Source organism: Epithele typhae, assembly GCF_022376455.1.
Source record: "Epithele typhae strain CBS 203.58 chromosome Unknown BXZ73scaffold_22, whole genome shotgun sequence".
Classification (NCBI taxonomy): domain Eukaryota; kingdom Fungi; phylum Basidiomycota; class Agaricomycetes; order Polyporales; family Epitheliaceae; genus Epithele; species Epithele typhae.
In genome coordinates this window covers 206538-226095 of record NW_025954213.1, presented here as the reverse complement: position 1 = coordinate 226095, position 19558 = coordinate 206538, and the positions used below count along the sequence as shown (strand labels likewise).

At 58.1% G+C, this 19558-nt stretch overlaps 5 protein-coding genes across 5 annotated transcripts; 4 read left to right on the top strand and 1 right to left on the bottom strand.

The window, feature by feature from the left end:
- Nucleotides 1-112: 112 nt before the first annotated feature.
- Nucleotides 113-1751, top strand: BXZ73DRAFT_46445 (voltage-gated potassium channel; the record flags this gene model as incomplete). Its single annotated transcript, XM_048019695.1, has 8 exons — nucleotides 113-512; nucleotides 563-633; nucleotides 687-772; nucleotides 822-923; nucleotides 980-1058; nucleotides 1111-1144; nucleotides 1201-1361; nucleotides 1440-1751. 8 exons carry the CDS (start codon nucleotides 113-115, stop codon nucleotides 1749-1751), a joined length of 1245 nt encoding a protein of 414 aa, XP_047878187.1.
- Nucleotides 1752-4544: 2793 nt separating this feature from the next.
- BXZ73DRAFT_89822 (GNAT acetyltransferase 2-domain-containing protein) lies at nucleotides 4545-9022 on the top strand (the record flags this gene model as incomplete). The annotated part of the gene is made up of 12 exons (XM_048025401.1): nucleotides 4545-4649; nucleotides 4696-4787; nucleotides 4846-4959; nucleotides 5015-5195; nucleotides 5246-5845; nucleotides 5894-6850; nucleotides 6921-7060; nucleotides 7109-7251; nucleotides 7341-7466; nucleotides 7521-7747; nucleotides 7816-8090; nucleotides 8800-9022. 12 exons carry the CDS (start codon nucleotides 4545-4547, stop codon nucleotides 9020-9022), a joined length of 3183 nt encoding a protein of 1060 aa, XP_047878186.1.
- A 1445-nt stretch (nucleotides 9023-10467) lies between these two features.
- On the top strand, nucleotides 10468-12702 carry BXZ73DRAFT_101139 (carboxylic acid transporter; the record flags this gene model as incomplete). Its single annotated transcript, XM_048014803.1, has 12 exons — nucleotides 10468-10586; nucleotides 10693-10789; nucleotides 10868-10912; nucleotides 10969-11491; nucleotides 11595-11704; nucleotides 11766-11776; nucleotides 11823-11879; nucleotides 11941-11963; nucleotides 12019-12113; nucleotides 12175-12252; nucleotides 12320-12353; nucleotides 12416-12702. The coding sequence occupies 12 exons, from the start codon at nucleotides 10468-10470 to the stop codon at nucleotides 12700-12702; spliced, it is 1479 nt and encodes a 492-aa protein (XP_047878185.1).
- A 2629-nt stretch (nucleotides 12703-15331) lies between these two features.
- On the bottom strand, nucleotides 15332-16959 carry BXZ73DRAFT_46394 (integral peroxisomal membrane peroxin-domain-containing protein; the record flags this gene model as incomplete). The annotated part of the gene is made up of 5 exons (XM_048019687.1): nucleotides 15332-15468; nucleotides 15524-15630; nucleotides 15697-16203; nucleotides 16258-16462; nucleotides 16512-16959. 5 exons carry the CDS (start codon nucleotides 16957-16959, stop codon nucleotides 15332-15334), a joined length of 1404 nt encoding a protein of 467 aa, XP_047878184.1.
- A 257-nt stretch (nucleotides 16960-17216) lies between these two features.
- Nucleotides 17217-18935, top strand: BXZ73DRAFT_101137 (FAD dependent oxidoreductase; the record flags this gene model as incomplete). Its single annotated transcript, XM_048014802.1, has 8 exons — nucleotides 17217-17339; nucleotides 17380-17515; nucleotides 17577-17591; nucleotides 17641-17942; nucleotides 18002-18535; nucleotides 18589-18627; nucleotides 18682-18776; nucleotides 18833-18935. The coding sequence occupies 8 exons, from the start codon at nucleotides 17217-17219 to the stop codon at nucleotides 18933-18935; spliced, it is 1347 nt and encodes a 448-aa protein (XP_047878183.1).
- Between the last annotated feature and the right edge of the window lie 623 nt (nucleotides 18936-19558).

Sequence of the window (19558 nt, the reverse complement as noted above, 5' to 3'; positions counted from 1 at the left end):
GGGCACACAGTGCGCGCACCGGAGCTCGAGGAGAGCACACATCTCTCATTGCGACGACGATCACGACGAGCTCGCGGGCAGCACGCCAGGACGTAGCTCGGCTTCCGCCTTCATGGCCTCCATCCCTCTATCCCGCCTCTCTTCCACGGTCGCTTCTCCTCTCATCACTTCGCGCGGAAGCCCATCGGACGAGGAGTACCAGAACGATCTGCCATACGACAATCTGGACGACGCCCAACAAACGGCGCCGACATGGAAGAAGGACCTTTACATGCTTCTCGAAAAGCCCACTTCCTCTCAAGCTGCCTTCCTCGTCCACATCTTCACCACCTCTCTCATCGTGATCTCTGCTGTTGTCACTGTGCTGGAGACAGTTCCCGCCTTTCACTCCATCTCCGGAAGTCTCTGGTTCGGTTTGGAGACCACACTCGTCGTTCTTTTCACCATTGAGTACACCGCCCGATGCGTTGCACACTGGACGTCCTGGAACAGGTTCCTCGGTTGGGTCATTTGTGAGCGTTCTTGAAGGAGTCTCAGGTTCCCGCAACTCATAAATTTCTAGCATTTTACGGGATTATAGATTTGCTGGGTATACTGCCGTATTATATTGAGATTGCGCTGCAACAAGATACAGTGAGTCCGTCGTCTTCTCTTATTTTCCACTGACATCTCATACCCCTTCAAAGTCTACACTGTTCAGGTTTACAATCTTGCGTACTTTTAGGCTCCTGCGTGTATTCCGACCGTTCCGCTATAATAACACCATCCTACTGTGAGTATACATATTGGCTTTCCAGCGAAGTCCGACTGATTTCTCCTAGTACTATCGAAGTAATGTATCTCTCATTCCGTCGATCTCAGCACGCTCTGCTCGCCCTGGCTTTCTTCGTGATCATGGTTCTCGTGGTATTCAGTACTTTGTTGTGAGTTTCTTTTACGTTCCATGCGATCCCTGCCCACACCAACTTTTCCCCCCTAGGTACTTCGCCGAGAGGGGAACATGGGACGAGACATTGGGCGTATTCCTGAACGTGGATGGAGACCCCAGCCAATTTGCTGTGCGTGCTCCTTTGCAAGGTGTTCGTACAACCTGCTCACTTTTTCGGGTAGTCCATCCCTGCCGCTGGGTGGTTTGTTCTAGTCAGTGAGTACTTGCCAATCGCTTCTCTCCGTGCAGCCTGTCCAACCAAGCGTTCCTAGCCATAACTACCGTCGGATATGGCGAAATCGTACCTCGTTCCACTCTTGGTCGCCTGATCACACTCCCTCTGCTGGTTTTCGGCCTGCTACTCATCGCTCTTCCAACATTCGTCCTTGGCCGCGAGTTCAGCATAGTCTGGGAATTTATGGAAGAGGCTCAGGTGCGTTGTAACCCCCCATACGCGTTTCAATTCTTACCCTTACCCTTCATTCTGTCATCTCAGCGAACCCGGGATGAGGGGGACGACACCGAAGGCTACCACGACCTGCCCTCTCCCCTCCTCAGCCGCCGAGGCAACGCCCCGCGCGGGCTCTGGCGTACTGCCCCTGAAGAGCTATCACGACCGCGCCCGAATACCTCCGCGTCGAGCGTCGGCGCGAACGGCGGTCCTCGTGTGCGTGGGCCGCCCGCCGCGCTTGAGACGGAGATCGCGGAGTTGCGCGCCAAGGTGGAGGCGCAGGAGGAGATGCTGCGGCGCATCATGTATGCGGTTGAGGGACGAGGGTTGCGCGTTCATGGAGCTCTTGAAGACGGGAGTGTGACAAGGTAGCACGAGTGGCTCTTCGCGGAGAGCAGTACTTGTGTACGAGTTCGTTTTCCGGGAGGATGTTGGGGTCTTGCTGAGTATATATAATATATTATCGATAGTACTGAGACATTGCGTTCCGGATGCTTGGATGCTTACGATCATAGAAACTACGACTTGTCCGTGATACGACGCATTGTGGGTATGGATAACAAGTGCACATCATTTAAAAGAGCGTGTTCCGTGACATGAATATAAGGACGTGAACATTAAGGATCGTCCTGCCATGAGATGCGGGAGCCAGCCCCGTCCATCATCAATCGCAGCCTGAGGTCTATTCGATTAGAAGCCTGGCCACCGCTCGCGTTCCGGCCTCGTCACCATGTGCATGTAGATGAACACGGCTCTGGCTGGTCGCTGGGGTCCCCGCTTGTCTGCATCCTTCCAGCCACCTATTCACGTTGTTCTCGGTGGGTCTCTGACCATCTGTATGGAGTGGAAGCGTGAGTATGTATGAGTAAAGCGCGCTCCGGCGGTACGTTTGAGACGGTGCATTTGAAAACACTCACGAGCGTGGCGCTGGCGAGGGTGGCCCTGGGACTTCTCGCGACGGTGCTGCAACATGTGGGTGTATTCTTCATCGATGTGTGCCTCCAACTTTCTAGCCTGTTCTCCGACATCCCCTCCCCTGAGAAAGTGCTTGACCCGTGCCCAGAAGGTGCGTTTGGGTACATCGGTGTTAGTGGGCTGTGCCATGGGAATGGCTGTTGATGGGGATGCGGGTCGAGGCGGTAGGGAGGGAGGGCGATACGGAGGAGGCGATACGGAGGAGGAAAAGCGGAGTAAGAGCGGGTTCGAGTTGCATCGTCCTTTATAGGTGTTGTAGACCACACTCAAGTGCACGGACAAAGACCAGTCCGTGTTGTACTCAGTGGCGGGTGCTTGATCATGGTCCACAACGGGACGTAACCACACTGCTTCATCTGGGTTTTGGGGATTAGTAGTGAATATCGGAGAGTGAAGGGGGACACACACTTTGAATCATGGGCTAGAGTCGAGGGTGGCCTAAGTTGAGTTGCGCCCACACGATTGAGGAAATCACACTTGGAAACTGAGAACAGCGCTCGGAACGTTATTGCAATAACACAATTAAATATAGAGGACACGAGTCATCAAGAAGATACCATGATGACGAGAGGAGACAACAGGATCAAGGAGGGTGGGCGCAAATGCGTAATGGGTGACGAGAGTAGTTGATGGAAAACGAGTGTTGGTCTCGACGAGCAGGAAGGGTGAGGAAGGAGTCGGATCACTGATCCTATGAGCAGCAGAATGTGAAGAAATGTTGTTAAGAGAGACTTGTACGGAAGGTGGTCCGGGAGCGAGGGCTACTAAACTCAAAATGTAGGGGCTGCCGTGCCCCCGAAAGAGTTGGATCGAGGCCGTGGTCGCCGCGGACGGCACTGCGATGTGGCAGGGTAACGAGGGCGCGCCGTCGTCGGACCGCCGGTACGATAGTTGGAGTGTGCCGCAATCCGTCCCTGAGAGCACTGGGAGGAAGCGCCAGTGTAGAGTCCAAGGGCGTTGCTTCCAGGCGTGGGGCAAGGGGAACAAGAAGCCGCGTTCGTAGACGGCAGGCCTCGAAGAAGGTCGGCGCTGGAAGTGAAGCTCGCGAAGTTTCCAGGTGGGGCGTAGCTCGTAGGAAGGGGTTGGTACATTTGGCCGGCAGCTTGAGGACTCCTTGCTGTAACTTCCTCGATGCTGCTTTCTCCGTCGCTGGACGCGAGTGAACAGCGTTGCGGCGGAGGAGAATGCCACACGTTCCGGTAGCGATACGTTTCGAGCTTGTTGCGCGGAGGGGGAGAGCCTGGGTGGCACCGAGTAGGATACTCGTAGAACTTGCTTTGACTAGAGGAGTCGTCATAAGGATTGGTCGAATGCTGCGATCTTGATGATTCGCGTTCGCGAGAGGGAACGAGGCAGCCCTTGAGAGGCGTGTCCTGAGTTCTGAGCCCGGGGGATTTGTAGGACGGTGGCGGAGAAGGGTAAGGGTAGGATGGAAGGGGAGTCCAAGGCATCCTTGGTGCGATATGTGGGGAGCTCGATGCGCGCGAAAGCTGATCGAAAGACTTCGTACGCTTCATGGGTGATGGGGTGGCTCGGGTAACCCGTCCTCGCGATGCGAAGTCCTCCTGGAGCTTCCTGAGTTCGTACTTCTTGGACAGCGCGTTGTGCCTCTCCCAACCGCACCGCGGGCATGAGAAATCGTCCGATTTCGATCGAGCCGTGTGCAATCTGCAGACCTGACACAAGGCCTTCGAGGATGACGCAAAGAGCCTCTTGAGGGTTTTCATCTCGAAGAGCGCAGAATCAGGAGGGTGAGTGAAGGGGCGGCTGTTGAGAGAAGGATGGTCAACGCGGCTTTTATTGCCTCATGAGGATGAAGCTTGTGGAACAAAGAGGCCGTCCGAGGAGCGGTGGCGACAGCCGCCAAAACCAAGCCAGAACGATATCGAGTGGCTCATGCTTGATTTGTGACCAATAGTGGAAGGGCCTGAGGTGCGTTGTGGTGTTGTGGTCGTGCAAGAAATTTTGCAGGCGAGCAGATCGCGAGAAGGTCGATCATGGCCAATGCGAGATAGAGGTAGGTCTGCACGTGACCGCTGCGACCACTTCAGCAACTTTTCTCCTCGGGGCGCTCGCGCCGAGACTTGCAAGTTGCAGGCTCTGGTTCCGACTTCCCTCTCCTAACACACAGCTACCTCTCCAGCCCCCACACTTCCATTGCTTTCCGGTGTACATCTGGCTTCTACATCTATGCGCAAGCAGCTCGATCCTCGCATCCCCATCCTCATCAACAACAATGTCAAGAAGAACCACCGTTCGTTCATAGTTTTGGTCGGAGACAAGGGTAGAGACCAGGTACGTCGCATTATGGAGACATTGGCGCGACTCTAAGCTCGCACAGATTGTGAACCTGCATTTTCTGCTCTCTCAAGCACGCATCTCCGCGCGTCCTTCGGTGCTATGGTGTTACAAGAAGGACTTGGGGTTTACAACGCGCGTAGCGACGGCTCTCTTGCTGTTTACGGATGATGACATGCTTTCCTCCCTTCAGTCACCGCAAAAAGCGTGAAGCGAAAATCAAACGGGAGGTGAAACGGGGAACCCGTGAACCCAACGAGCAGGACCCATTTGAGATCTTCATAACTGTTACCGACATTCGCTATACGTATGTATCGCTATGATTCGGCCAGCGATGGACCCTTACAAGCCGCGTATTCCAGGTACTACAAGGAGTCACAGAAGATTCTCGGACAAACCTTCGGCATGTGTGTACTGCAAGACTTCGAAGCGATTACTCCCAACCTCCTCGCGCGGACAATCGAGACGGTAGAAGGGGGAGGTCTTGTCGTGATTATGCTTAAGACCATGAAGTCGCTTAGGCAGCTGTACACTATGACAATGGTATGTAAATTCTTCACGCTCCAGTATTCGAGGTCGTTCAACCTGCCCAGGACGTCCACTCCCGCTACCGCACCTCCGCCCATGACTCTGTCGTCGCGAGGTTCAACGAACGTTTCATCCTCTCCCTTGGCTCCTGCGACGACTGTCTAGTTCTAGACGACGAGTTGAACGTGCTCCCCATTTCACGAGGCAAGGATATCAAACTGCTGGAGGAAACGCGAGGGAAGGGTAAGGAGGAGTCTGAGCTGAAGGACCTCAAGGACAATCTGGCGGACACCAAGCCTATCGGAGACCTTGTCAAACTGGCAAAGACGATTGACCAAGCCCAGGCCATCCTCACTTTTGTCGACGCGATCGCAGAGAAAACACTGTCGTCGACGGTCACTCTTACGGCTGGTCGTGGTCGAGGGAAGTCTGCGGCTTTGGGACTCGCTATCGCGGCAGCACTAGCCCATGGATACTCAAACATCTTCGTGACGAGTCCAAGTCCGGAGAACTTGAAGACGCTGTTCGAGTTTATCTTCAAGGGGATGGATGCCCTCGGATACGAAGAGCACCTGGATTATGATATTGCGCAGAGCACAAATCCGGACTTTAACAAGGCGATTGTTCGGGTAAACGTGTTCAGGAATCACCGTCAAACCATCCAGGTGAGTAGTCTGCAATCACACATACGCGCCCCGCTGACAAGTACACAGTACATCCAACCCCAAGATGCTCACGTCCTCGGTCAAGCCGAACTAGTCATCATTGATGAAGCAGCAGCTATCCCTTTGCCGCTAGTACGCAACTTGATCGGGCCCTATCTCGTTTTCATGGCCTCCACCATCAACGGCTACGAAGGGACAGGTCGCTCACTATCCCTGAAGCTCATCCAGCAACTTCGTGAAAGCACTCGCCCTTCACTCACAAAAGATGCTGTGCCCACAGAGGACGACGCCGCGACGGCCTCATCCTCCAAAAAGCCCATTGCGAAGGCCGCACCAAAAGCGCGAACATTGCGCGAGATCAAACTCGACACTCCCATCCGTTACGCACCCGGCGACAAGGTCGAGAAGTGGCTGAACAGCGTCCTCTGCCTCGACGCGACGGTCGTCCCTCGCCAGACGCATATGAGCTGCCCGCACCCAAGCAAATGCGAGCTCTTCTACCTCTCGCGCGACACCCTCTTCTCCTACCACCCCGCGTCCGAGGTCTTCCTGCAGCGCATGATGGCGCTCTACGTCGCGAGTCACTACAAGAACCAGCCGAACGACCTCCAGCTGCTCTCCGACGCGCCCGCGCACCACCTCTTCGTCCTCCTCCCGCCACTCAAGGACGACGAGACGCACCTGCCCGAGCCCCTCGTCGTCCTCCAGGTCGCGCTCGAGGGCAACATCGCCCGGCAGGCGATCCTCGACGGCCTCTCCCGCGGCTTCCGTGCCGGGGGTGACATGATCCCCTGGCTCGTCTCGCAGCAGTTCCAGGAGGGGAAGTTCGCACAGCTCTCGGGCGCGCGCGTCGTGCGCATCGCGACGCACCCGGACTACGCGAACATGGGCTACGGCGCGCGCGCGCTCCAGGCGCTCAACGCGTACTACTCGGGCGAATACTTCGACGTCGACGAAGCCGCGAAGGCGGAACAGAGCTACCCCGACCCGGCGAACTTCGACGAGGTGCGTGGGAGGGGATGTGGTCGCGCAGGCGGCCATCCGTCGAGGAGACTGACGTGGGAATGATATGCAGGACACAAACCTGCTCACGGACGAGCCTAGGGTCCGCGCCGTGTCGGCGATGCCGCCGCTGCTCCAACGTCTGACGGAACGGAAGCCGGAGATGCTCGACTATCTCGGGGTGTCGTATGGTCTGACCCCGCAGCTACTGAGGTTGGTCATCCTGCGTGCTGCGGCGCCGGAAGCTAACGCATTTATTAGGTTCTGGAAGCGCGCGGGGTACGTCCCGCTGTACCTCCGCCAGACACAGAGCGAGCTCACGGGCGAACACACCTGCGTCATGGTCCGCGGCCTGAACTCATCGACGGATGAGGAGCTGCAGTGGCTTGGAGAGTTCACGAAGGGTGCGTGGTCGCATGCAGCAGGGCGCCTGGTGACGCCATGGCGGCGGCCGACTCCAGCGCGTTTGCTAATTGCGAACTATCAAACGCAGATTTCCGCAGACGATTTTTGATCTTGCTCTCGTACAAATTCCGCGAGTTCGGGAGCGTGACGGCGCTGAGCGTGCTTGAAGCGACGAATGGTGCATTGAAGAGGTTTGACCAGGACGCTTCGCGAGGTATGCTATTGGCTCGGGCTCTTGCCGGTACGCGCTGATTGGTGGCCACCGCAGAATTGGTCTCGACGGAACTGTCATACTACATGTCACCGTTCGACCTGAAGCGCCTGGAGTCGTACGCAAACAACCAGCTGGATTACCATGTCATTATGGATCTTTTGCCACACGTTGCGCAGCTGTTCTTCGAGAAGCGATTCGGCGCTGAAGTGCATCTGAGTGCAGTGCAGAGCTCGATCTTACTCGCTTTGGGGCTTCAGAGGAAGGTGATCGAAGATGTCGAGGTGGGTTCACTATGCGCTACGTATCACCACCCGATTTTATTCACCTGGACCCGCATCGCAATGAACAGAACGAGCTGCAGCTCCCTGTCTCCCAAGCCCTTGCTCTCTTCGTCAAGGTGATCAAGAAGCTAAGCAAGAAGCTCCAAGACGTGCAGAAGGCTGCGATCAGCGCGACACTCCCCGCCCCTCCACCCACCGAGCGCACGACCGAAGATGGTGAGCGCGCGACGTTCAAGCCACTCGCGACCGCGCTCGAGGACGAGCTCGAAGAGGCCGGCGACGAGGCGGAGCGCGCGATGCGCGAGAAGCAGAGGGCCATGATCGACGCCCTCGACTTGTCCAAGTGAGTATCCACTTTCCTGTCATCCACCTTCACCTCTTTTCTGTTGTCCCTTGTCTCTCGTGCATCGCGCGCCCTTCGATATGCACCCGCCGCACTCCCGCCGCAACTCCGACATCGCGTCCTTCCTTCCCCCCCTGCACGAGAAACCGGGGTGCGCGCGTGGGGTTAGAAGACCCGCGCGCGCAACCCGTGCCACTCGGAGTCCTACACACGCGTGCGGCGTCGCTTGGCACGCGGTCCCGTCGCGGCGCTTGGCGCGCCCCGCCAAGTGACGGCGGGCAGCTTGGCGCAGGGGCGCACGGACCGCGTCGCGCTTCGCGAAACTCGCGCCCTGCTGATCGCGCAGGGCTGGCGACGCGGGGCCCCGCACGAGGACCCGCGCGCGGTGCTTCTGCGCGGATGTCGGGGACGGGAGGGATGTGGGCTCGGCGCGTTTGGCGCCTTGGCTCGCGCGCGGCGGGCCCGTTCGACGTTCTGTTCTGTTCGCTCGTGTACTTACGCACGCGCGGTAGCGGGTGAACGTCGCGCCCCCCCGTGCGCCCTGTCTGCTCTCCATCCTGTCAGCTCCAGGGGTCTTTTCTTTCTTCTTCGCCTTTGATCCGCTGCGCTCGCCGCTCATTCGTCCCGCACCGCCGCCGCCGCCGCCAACCCCGAAGCTGACCTTGGCCTTCCTCTTCCTCCCTCTTGCGTCCACGGCGAACGCACGCAGGTACGCGATCGACGACGGGTCAGCAGACTGGTCCGCGGCGGAAGCGCAGGTCGGGCGTCTCGCGTCGGGCGCCGACGGCAAGTCCACGCTCGTCTCCGTCAAGCAGCAGGGGGCGGGCGCGCTGGCCGCGACGGGCAAGAAGCGCAAGGCTCCGGAGGACGCGGCGGGCGGCGGGGGTGGGGAGAAGAAGGCGCGGCGGAGCATGAAGAAGGGCAAGCGGTAGCGGTTGCGATGGTCGGTCGGTCGGTCGTTGTGCTGCGAGATTGTGTCTGCACAGAGCAAGTACATGCGCTCGAAGTTCGTCCGTGACGGTTTCGAGGAAGAAGCGTGGGCGGAGTGGTCTCCGCCGCGCACGTTGTGGCGTCGTGGTGAGCTTGGCCTGAGGGAACGTTTCCTTTCAACCGGGGAAGATCTGTGATGTGCGAGCTGGGAGCTGGCTGAAAGAGGGCTAGTGGGATTAATTGTGCTATCGAGCACTGAGCGATCGAAAGGAGAAGAGGCCGGCGGACCATTCGTTTGCGTCCGCGCATACGTATCGGTCGGTCTGATGGAGGTGGGTGTGGTGGCGGGATCTTGGCTTGGACGATGAGGGATACAGCGGGCTGCTCCCAGTGCGTGCAACTACGGGTCTTGGCGGTGCATACGTCGCAGCTCTTGGCCGCGAAAGAACCATCCTGAGCCCAGTCGTTGGAAAGATGTCGAGTTGCCGCGTTCCGACGATTCGTCCATGGCCTGTCTATCGACGTTGGAAGTGTTCCACTCGTCTTCATCAACCTCGTGGGCACCTCTGCGGATTCATCTCGACGGTGTGCTGCGGTCTACGGCATTTCGCGTGAGGAACGCTGGCAGTGGAGCACCGTGCGTCGATCGGTGGGCAAGGTGATTTTGACTGTGGATGTGTTGCAGTGCGAGACGAACAGCGCCGTCTGTGGAGTCCGGACTCCGGATGGGGAGAGGGCGGGGTCAGCCACGATCGCAGAGAGGCGCTTCGCGCGAAATTCTGTCGGAACTGTCCCTTGAAGAGCAGGATGGCATGTGCCGCGCCCCATGTCTCCCTCGCTGATCAGAAGACGAGCTCGAAGAGCTGGGCAAGGCTGCAGTCGGTCGCCAGCTTGTGCGTCGCGCGTCGCAATTGCATTTTCTGGCGGACTGCGTCTGGCCAGTACTTGGCGACGAGTCTTTGTGGGGTGTCGCAGCCAAGATCTGCGGGTGAAAGTCGAGATCTGAGAGAGCGGGTACGCGCTGTGGGGGCGGCAGTGATGGGGTGTACACTGTGTCGATTTTGTCCCTTGGGCAAGGCGCTCGTTGTTCAAATGCATGGTTCGATGGCTCTCGTAACAGATCTAGAGCCACAAATTGGCGGCGGCTGCCGAAATATCACCCGGCTGAAACGCCGGGTTGAGGCGGCGGCTGAGGGTGAGAGGCTGGGACAGAGCGTGCACGCCGGGAGGAGGATGACCGGGGCGGGCAAGGGGCGGGGGAGAAGAGCCGGCCGCGGCGGGGCCCCGCACGTGAGGCAGGTACGCGGTGGAGAGGCGAACCCGCGCAAGCGCCCGCCGCCTTCTTGCTCGCCGTCCGGCTCTCGGACGGCGCGCGAGTATTTAAAGCCCCAGCTCGTGCTCTGGTCCGTTGAGTGTCCTCCCCGCTCGCTCCTCCCAGTCGTCAACCATGGCCCCCTACTTCATCCGCAACCTCCTCCCCCGCCCCGAGGCTCGCAAGGAGGGCCGTCCCCTCCTCGAGGTCCTTGGCACCATTACCCTCGTCCAGTGGGGGATGTTTTGGTCTGGGTACGTCTTGGCCCTTGGCGCGCCCCCGCCCCCGCCCGACTCCCCTCCCGTCTCACGATCGAGGCTGATCTCCCCCTCTTCCTTGGCTTGTGGGTCCACCACACAGCTGGCTCGCATGGACGTGCGACGCCATCGACTTCTTCTCCGTCTCCCTCTCCGTCGACCGCCTCACCGAGCAGTTCAACCGGAGCACCCATGATATTGTGCGTGTCCCTCCGCTCTGACCGCGCCCCCCGCGCCTTCTCCTTCGCCTTTCTCACACTTGCATGCCCATCAACCAGACAACCGCCATCACGCTCACGCTCCTCTTCCGCTCTCTCGGCGCGGTACGTCGTTTTGACGCGTTCCCGCTTGCCGCCGCTTATCCGCCCATTCAACCCAGGTCATTTTCGGCATCATCTCCGATCGTTACGGACGCAAATGGCCTCTCGTCTTCAACCTCGTGCTCATCTCCATTCTCCAACTCGGTGCCGGCTTCGTTACAACCTTCCAGGAATTCCTTGCCCTCCGCTCTCTCTTCGGTATCGGTATGGGTGGTATCTGGGGCCTTGCCGCCGCCACCGCTCTCGAGAACTTGCCCGTCGAAGCCCGTGGTCTCGCATCCGGTATCCTCCAGCAAGGCTACGCCGTCGGTTACCTCATTGCCGCCATCATCTCCCTCTACCTTGTTCCTACCACCGCGACCACTTGGCGTTCGCTCTTCTGGTGTGCCTCCGGCATCTCTGCCTTTGCCGCCGTCATCCGCGCACTTCTCCCCGAATCCGAGGTATTCATCCGTGCGCGGCAAGAAGCTCTCGCCCGCGGCAACAGCACGACGAACAAGACCAAGGTCTTCTTGCACGAGACTGGCCAGATGCTCAAGCGCCACTGGCTCCTCTGCATCTACGCTGTCCTCCTCATGACTGGTCAGTGTCGATTTTAGCTCCTTCCCTCCCACACAAACGCGCCCCGCTCTCCCGCGCGCTTTTACCCTCTCAGTTACTAATCATGAAATGATGTCACGGGCAGGCTTCAACTTCCTCTCCCACGGCTCTCAGGATCTCTACCCCACGTACCTCACCAAGTCGAAGCTCTTCAGCAGCCACGATGCGACCGTTGCGACTATTATCGGTAACTGCGTGAGTACCTAGTACCCAAAGTCTGTCCGCACGTGTGTATTGACAGGTTGTGCCTGAACAGGGTGCTATCGCGTGAGTTTACAACCTTGAGATGTGACCTTCAGCTGACGCCTCTTAGTGGTGGCGCTATTGCCGGCTACGTTTCCCAGTACATTGGACGTCGCCTGACCATTATGTGAGTACTTCATGATGATGACACCGACTGCGCGTGTGTTCTGACAGTGTTTCGTCTCTAGCATCTTCGTCCTGATCGTTGCGGGTGAGTCTTTGCATCGACCGGCGCGTATGAAACAGAATACTCAGATTCTGTGAAGCTTTCATTCCTCTCTGGATCATTCCGAATTCGTTCTCTGGGCTTGCCGCCGGCGCGTTCTGCATCCAGTTCGGTGTTCAGGGAGCGTGGGGTGTTGTAAGTATCCGAAGTTACCGATCCCTTGGAATGAAACTGACCGCTCGGGCGTGCCGCTTAGATTCCCATCCAGTTGGCGGAAATCTCTCCCCCTGCGTTCCGCGCTACCTTCCCTGGTGTTGCCTACCAGCTCGGTAACGTAAGTGCCTCCCAAGCCTGAAACGACAGTGTGGATTTCTCACTTTGCCTTGTCTCCGTGTGTACAGATGGTGTCTTCAGCCTCGGCACAAATCGAAGCCAGTAAGTTTTCCCTGCGTCTGCCGAGTTGCCTAGATTCGGGTGTGCTGACGGTGTATTGTTAGCTGGCGCTGCGAACCTGAAGACGACGATCGTTCAGAACGGTGTATCGATCGTTGTGCCCGACTACGCCAAGGTGCAGGGTATCCTCATCGGTGTCGTCGCCGCCTTCGTCATCTTCATCACCGTCATCGGGCCCGAGAATTACGCCTCGCACTTTGAGAACGCGAAGACGGCGTTCGAGGAGGGCGGAGGCGCGGACGAAACGCGCGAAGGCAACATGAAGGAAACCTCGCGGCCCACTTCGCTCCAGGTCGACAGCGAGAAGCGAGCGACCCCCGAGCCTGTCTAAACGTGCTCATCTCGAGCAGTGGTGCCGGCACACGCACCCTTTGGGGGGCTCGCGGCGCGCGAGCGTGTTTTGATATCAGGACGATGATGTGCTGTATGCCATATCGGTGTGCCCTTTGCTTCACGCGCCGACCCCCCTACCCTTTCCACTACGCTCGCACTCTTGCCTATGGGCGGACTGCGCGCCACGAACTTCGAGATGTTTTGTTAACGACAGCTGTGACGTTTTTGCTGTAGTGTATAAGTAGCCGTCGATCAGACAATGAAAACTGCTTCTATCTCAACACCTCCTTCGCGTGTGTATGCGTGCAATCTAATCCGAAGAGGATCTCCTCTGATCTTCGCGTCTGGAAGTGCTCGCCGTTCACCGGCACCGTTCCCTGCTATCCAGTCGGGGCCGCACAGAAGCAACGCAGCACATATGGGTGCTGAGCGCAGCACGCGGCGCAATCGTCGAGCGCATTCATCTCCCGCGAGGACCGCTGAGCTCAGCGCGAAACGGATCTGATGGCGCGTACCTCGGCGAGAGTTCAGGAAAGGTGGTTCATCATCACGGCGGGCGGGTCACTTCCGTACGTGGGTGCGTACGCGCTGCGATGCTCCGTCCCGGGGTCGAGCTCAGGCAAGCTCCTCCATTAGAGGTGACTCGGACTCGTCGCGCGAGAACGGTCGTGTCGGGCGCGTCGGGCGCGGGGACGCGGTTCCGAACTTCCGACTCGGAGACCAGCACCCACCCTCGGCCGATCATACGGGGCGCTCGATGGATAAGTTGGATTTCCGCAGGGCTCGAGTCTGGCCGGCGAGCTCGGCCCACAGAAGATCCAACCGCGCCGACTGTCTTGTGTGTGTCGCCGGCGCACGAGCAGCGACTCGGACATTCGGCCCGCCGCACCGACTCCCGAGCGCGGATCTCGATCGCGCAGATTGCAATAAGCGGCTCGGCGCTCGGTCCCGGCGGCGGGATTCTGCTGCGGCTGGTCCGCGGCGTCCGCCGGCTGCAGTGGGCCTGCAGAGCGGTTTTGCCTCAACCGTACGCGTCGCACACGCACACGAACGCGTGTGGGACGCTGCGGAAAGAAGCTGAGCTCCAACGCCCAAGGGAAACGAAGGACCGGAAGGCATGGGGCGTGGTTGAGCTTCCGCTTTTTGGAAGGTGGGTGTGTACATAGCACGGAGCCGGTGACGGCCCGGATCTCGGAGGGGACTTTCGGAATGATGCCGACTACGTGAAGGATGCAAGCGTCCAAGGCCGGAATGGAGCGATGTCAAGCAGGCTGTACATGCGCAAGTTTCGGACGACACGCCAAACGGCTGTGCGGTGACCGACTCGGCCGACGGCCGATGGTATGGTGTTGTGGTGGGGCGACCGCCAGCGTGCGGACGTCGTTTGCATATGTACATCTCGAGCGGGCGTCGCGGGGGTGAGGATGGTGAGGGTACGCAGAGAGGGGCGCACTTCTCACGACGATCAATTGGCCAGGAGGATGGCGGCTTTTTTGACTTGCCAGCCGAAGTCGGGGCGCCACATTGGCTCATGGGGACGGCAGCGTTGAAATGGCGGTCCGAGGATGGCGTACTGCGTGATGGACCACGATGCAAACTGTAGGGAAGAACGTGCGCGTTCGGTCCGGATGCATGCATCTTGCGTACGTGAGGTCCGCTGGTGGCCTTTTGTCGTCGAGAAGGAGGAATGTGCAAAGCAATAGCTTGACAATGGTAGTCCAAGTCCACGGCGTTTTACCTCCTTGAAACAATACTTCAAAACATTGGGGTCATCACGTAAGCGTACCCGGACCCACGTATCATGCATCATGTCCTCGGCGCACGTCGATAAACCTTTGTCGACACCGCCAACTGCCCAACGTAGATTCCAGTTGCAAGATGATAGACAATAGACGTGTACCGCTCCTTCGGGTCCCGGTAACGGACCCTGCGGCCGCTCCGAGATCCCCCGAGCGGACCAGGTCCCGCCCGCGCCCGCGTAGGGGAGGTACGTAAGCGGGGGAGGGGACGCGGGGACCAGGAACCGCAGGCTGCCGGAATCATTCAATGAACGCGTTGCAGCGCGTCGGCTGAGGTCGAGACGCCGCGACGCGTCCGATCTAGGAACTGGATGGGTACAACACAAGCATTGAGCAAATTTCGAAACGCGCACCCCCAAAGGCGATCAAGAACACATCTTCCTTATGTTCTATACACCTGAGATCTTCAGCTAACATCGATCGACTGCGAAGTCTCTCTGCTAGCACACAACTTGTGAGAATTCCCGCTTCGCTATGCCGAGCCAAAAAAAAACAAATACTGACCGTCTTCGCCATGGTCCTCAGGCACGACGTTTCCCTGATGTCATCCGAGGTCGTGCGCCAGGCAAACTCCCTCCCTCACCCCACACCCGGGATCCACGTGGGTACGTACCGGGGCCCGAAGTCACCGGCGAAAGCTAGCAGTTGTGGGTGTTCACCATACTATGTGCGAGGGCCCGACCACATCAGCAGTCAGAGCATCGCTCGCAACAGGCAGACTCTTGATTGGCTAAGTTTCTGTACGCGGATGGCACCATCATCTACTCACATTTGCCGCACCCTGAAACCCATAATGACTCAAGCAAGCATCAACAACTGCATCATGGCTTACACAGGCACATTCGGACTGTAGTAGATTCGTCTTGTCCACCTTCGTCGTCTCGTCATGCCGCCACTACTCCTCCATTCTTCAAGTGGCAAAGGTCGAGAATCATGCCAGATATCGTTGGTGTACACCCATCCAGCTGTTGGCGAGCGAAATTCAGACTCTGTTATAGGAAATGGAAAGGAGGCTCATACCTTCGTCTGCACCTAAAGGCTCGGCCCACGTCCCCTCTAGATCAGGCCTCCAATCCTCCGTCTCCACAAACGACCACCCATGCGCAAGAGAGAACGTGAGGTTGCTGCTGTGCAGAAGGATTAGCGGTTGCCCTCACATAGCACGATCGGAGAAACCCCGGGAACGTGCTAACCTGACTTCATGGCTCCCATCCTCGTTCACGCCGCTCCAGCCATCGCGCCCGCGCGTCCACGCCTTGCGCTCCCCGGATTTCAGCGCGGCCTTGCTCCACGTGCCTTCCGGTTTCGCCTTTGTGGGCTCTTCGCCGACGTTGCCGCCGCTCGTCCCCGGGACCCAGCGCTCGTTCTCAAACAGCTCGACTTCGCGCAGTTCCGAGCCCCAGTGCTTGTCTTCCAGGTTGTCGTCGTCGATGATGCGAAGTACGCACGCGCGCCAGTGGTTGGCATGAGCCCCGAAGGCGGCCTGGAGTGCTGGGAGGAGCGTGTGTTGGGTGAAGGGATGGGTCCAGGCGAAGGGCGCTAGACCCAAGACGAGGAAGGTGGCGCGCATAGGCAGTAGGTTGACGAGGGGGATCATTCCGAAGAAGGTGACGAGAGCGAAGGTGAGTATCAGCCCAGTGTAGGGAGAGGAATAGGAGAGGTATGGGACGACCTGCACAATCAAGTCGTGTCCATCCGAACTGAATGCAAAGTTCTCAATATATGTGTATGAGCCGTATGAGGGAAGGACGTACACTGCCCCCATGAGGTTCTGTATGGCTTGCAGATTTGCTAGCCAGTCAACGCTACCCTCATTCGGTTGGCTTGGCGGTGGTGGCTGCTGAGGCTTCGGAGATGGACTTTCCGACGCTCCTGGGTTGCGCATCGAAGGATGAGTAGCGAGCAAAACGCCTATGATCACGGCATGGGGTATGAGGAGGATGAGTCTAGGAAAATAGCCTGCGGGTGGTCAACAAAAAGGGCGGGAGACAGAAGAAAGTTGGCGCACAGAGGAATGCATATGCAGCCATCCACACGAGCGTATACTTCCAGCTCTTCTTCCATAGCACGATCTCCTCCACACGATCCTGCAGCCAGAATATGGGAGTGCTTTTCGACACGAACCTTCGGAAGTTGGTAGTGGTGATGGGGATGGAGAGCGGGTCGCGTGTGGAAAGAAGGCGCGCCCCTTTGCCTGAGCCGTAGTCACGAGGAGCGGCAGGAGCATTGACAGGAAGCTGAAGGGCGGAAGAGAGCAGCATAGACGTGAGATTAGAGCCTCCTTTCGATGGTGACATGGGTGCTGCAGGCATTCCGGTCGTGGAGCGAACGGGCGAGTGCTCAGGGCGGGGAAGAGATGTGACTATCTTCGGTGCTGGACGAAGGTCGTCGGTGGGTTTGGCTGAGCGCAGACGGGTGGCATAGGAGGGTATCTCGACATAGTCCATGGTGGCCATGACTAACAGCGCAGCGCGGTTGGGATTTGGTGGGGATGCACCGAGAGCGCAAGGATGTGGCTGAGAGCAAGCCGCGAGGCGACGATGACGGAAGGACCGCTTGCAAGCTTGTCTCTCCCGATCACCTTCAGGTCCATGTCGGGCCCACGTTCTCGCTATCTCGCCGCTAGACCGAGACCTTCGTGGCTCCCAGAGCCAAATGCAGATGAACTAGCAGGCGAGCACACCAGAGCACACCTCGCTTTTCCACGTCCACCATGACTCGAGCCCGATTCGCCGTCTGGCTCGTCGCCGCTGCCGTTGCTTTCTTTCGACCAAACCGTGCTCGACGGCGTGGGATGGACTCCTACACCATTGCCCGTCGCCAACTCGACCAAATCGTTCTGGATCGACAGTCCAGGTGCTAACCCTCTCGCAAAGGAGGGCAGCACTGGTCCCCTCACTCCTTTCGCCGACGTCTGCATCATTGGGTCAGGCATCTCGGGCTTGTCCGCGGCTTACAATCTCGCGGACGAGCCTGGTCTAGGTGTTGTCGTCTTTGAGGCACGCGATTTCTGTCGGTTTCTGCCCTGCTTTGACCTGCGAGAAGGACACTAACTCGCGGATTGGATGCACAGGCTCTGGGGCTACAGGTTCGCCTGTTGAGCTTTTCGCGTCCGCTCCACCTCATATCTTCTACAGGTCGCAACGGTGGTCATTTGACGCCTTATCTCTTCCAAGACTTCCGAAAGAAAGCGCTCCAATTTGGTTCAGCACAAGCCAAAGCCGGGTTCGATCTTGAACAGTACAACGCGCGCGCGCTCGTCAAGATAATCCAAGACGAGGGCATCGCGGACGCGATTGACCTTGTTCACGGCGGCCACACGTGCATCCTGATGTCCGACGAAGACTGGGACGATCTTCAAAACGATTTCGAGGCAGCGCGCGCAGCGGGGACGGACTTGAGCAGTGTGGCGTGGTTCACCAAGAAAGAGATGTACGAGGTACGTCTGCTAACCTCAGTGCGAAAAACGTACCTAAGCCGACGGTATTTCATGGACAGAAATATGGCACGCACTATGCTGGATTCACCTTCGACGTTTACAACCTCTGGCCACTCAAGCTTGTGACCCAGTTCTACCACATAGCCAAGCGCCGTCTGCAGTCCTCTTCCGGTTCTCTTTCGCTTCACACCAACACTCCGGTAAACGAAGTGTTACCTTCCGGAGAAGATTGGGAGCTTGTCACCCCACGCGGATCAACCACGTGCAAATACGTCCTCCATACCACGAACGGCTACGCAGGCCACCTCCTCCCTTCTATGAGTGGTGAAGCGGGCATTGTGCCCGGGCGCGGCCAGGTTGTCACTACACACTTACGGAACACGGGGATGAGCTCTTGGTCGAACTTGAAGGGCGATGAGTACTGGTTTCCTCGCCCTGGCGGAGCCGAAAGTCCTCTCATCATTCTAGGAGGTGGGGGTCACACGTCTGGTGTCGTCGACGACTCAGTCACCGAGCAACACTACCATAACTTCCTCCTCAAGTTCCTACCTGAGGTGTTCGACACTCCTCAATACGAACCCGAGATGGAATGGGTATGTGCTTTTCGACCGAACGACAGTTCGACGACTTACATAGATGTTATCAGACAGGAATTATGGGTTTCACTAGTATTGGTGATCCTTTTGTGAGTCTCAGTGAGGCTGTGCGCGTACGCAAACATGCTTATGGAACCCTGCAGGTCGGCCCTCTCGAGCCGCTTGAAGGGAGGAGCTTCAAAGGGCAGTACATCTCTGCGGGCTTCTCTGGACACGGCATGCCGAGGACCTTCGCAAGGTGTTTATCCATGGCTCCGATTAGATCTGACTTGAGAGCTGACGACCCAATGACAGCGCTCAATCGGCAGCGCAGATGATCTTGGCCAATCTTCATGGAGAAACGTGGGCGCAGCCCGAATGGATCCCTGACAGGTTCCTTACGTGGAACAGGGTGTAGTCCTAGCATGTCTCGTATCTGGATATCGTTACGCAGCTGCTGGCGCTGTGACGTTGGAATTCGGCAGCCACTAGACGTGCTGCGAGATGCTCCACCCTGTTCGGTCGTCTTTGATCAATCGCAAGAAATCAGGCTTCCTATCCACATTCACTGCCGAACATGTGGGCTAACTCATCCGGATAGTCACTTAGCAAACATAGAATTGAACCTCCGCGCGCAAACACCGCGCTACATCTCGTTTCCAAGTCGACATCGCCGCGACTGTGCAGCTGTTGTTCGTGAAGCATCGGGCGCCTGACTGCATCAGGTGCTCCCGGAGGCTCGAGAAGCACGGAAAAGAGGTGCGCCTGCTGTTCGCCACGCTCACCGGGACGCGCGGCTAACCACATCTTACTGCTTGCTAGGAGACCCGCTGCGCCTCCTCCGAGAATGCAGTGTGCCATGGCATTTGGATCTCGCAACAGCCATACACCGAGGAGTTCTGCCAAATCTAATACAGTGCCCTCATGTGCCACGAAATCTCTGCCTGTGCATAACAGCGACGCGAGCAGCAACTGTGGACCAACGCTTGTTGAGCACACTGGAGTCCACAAATTCCCGACAGTGTCCATTCCTCGATGTGG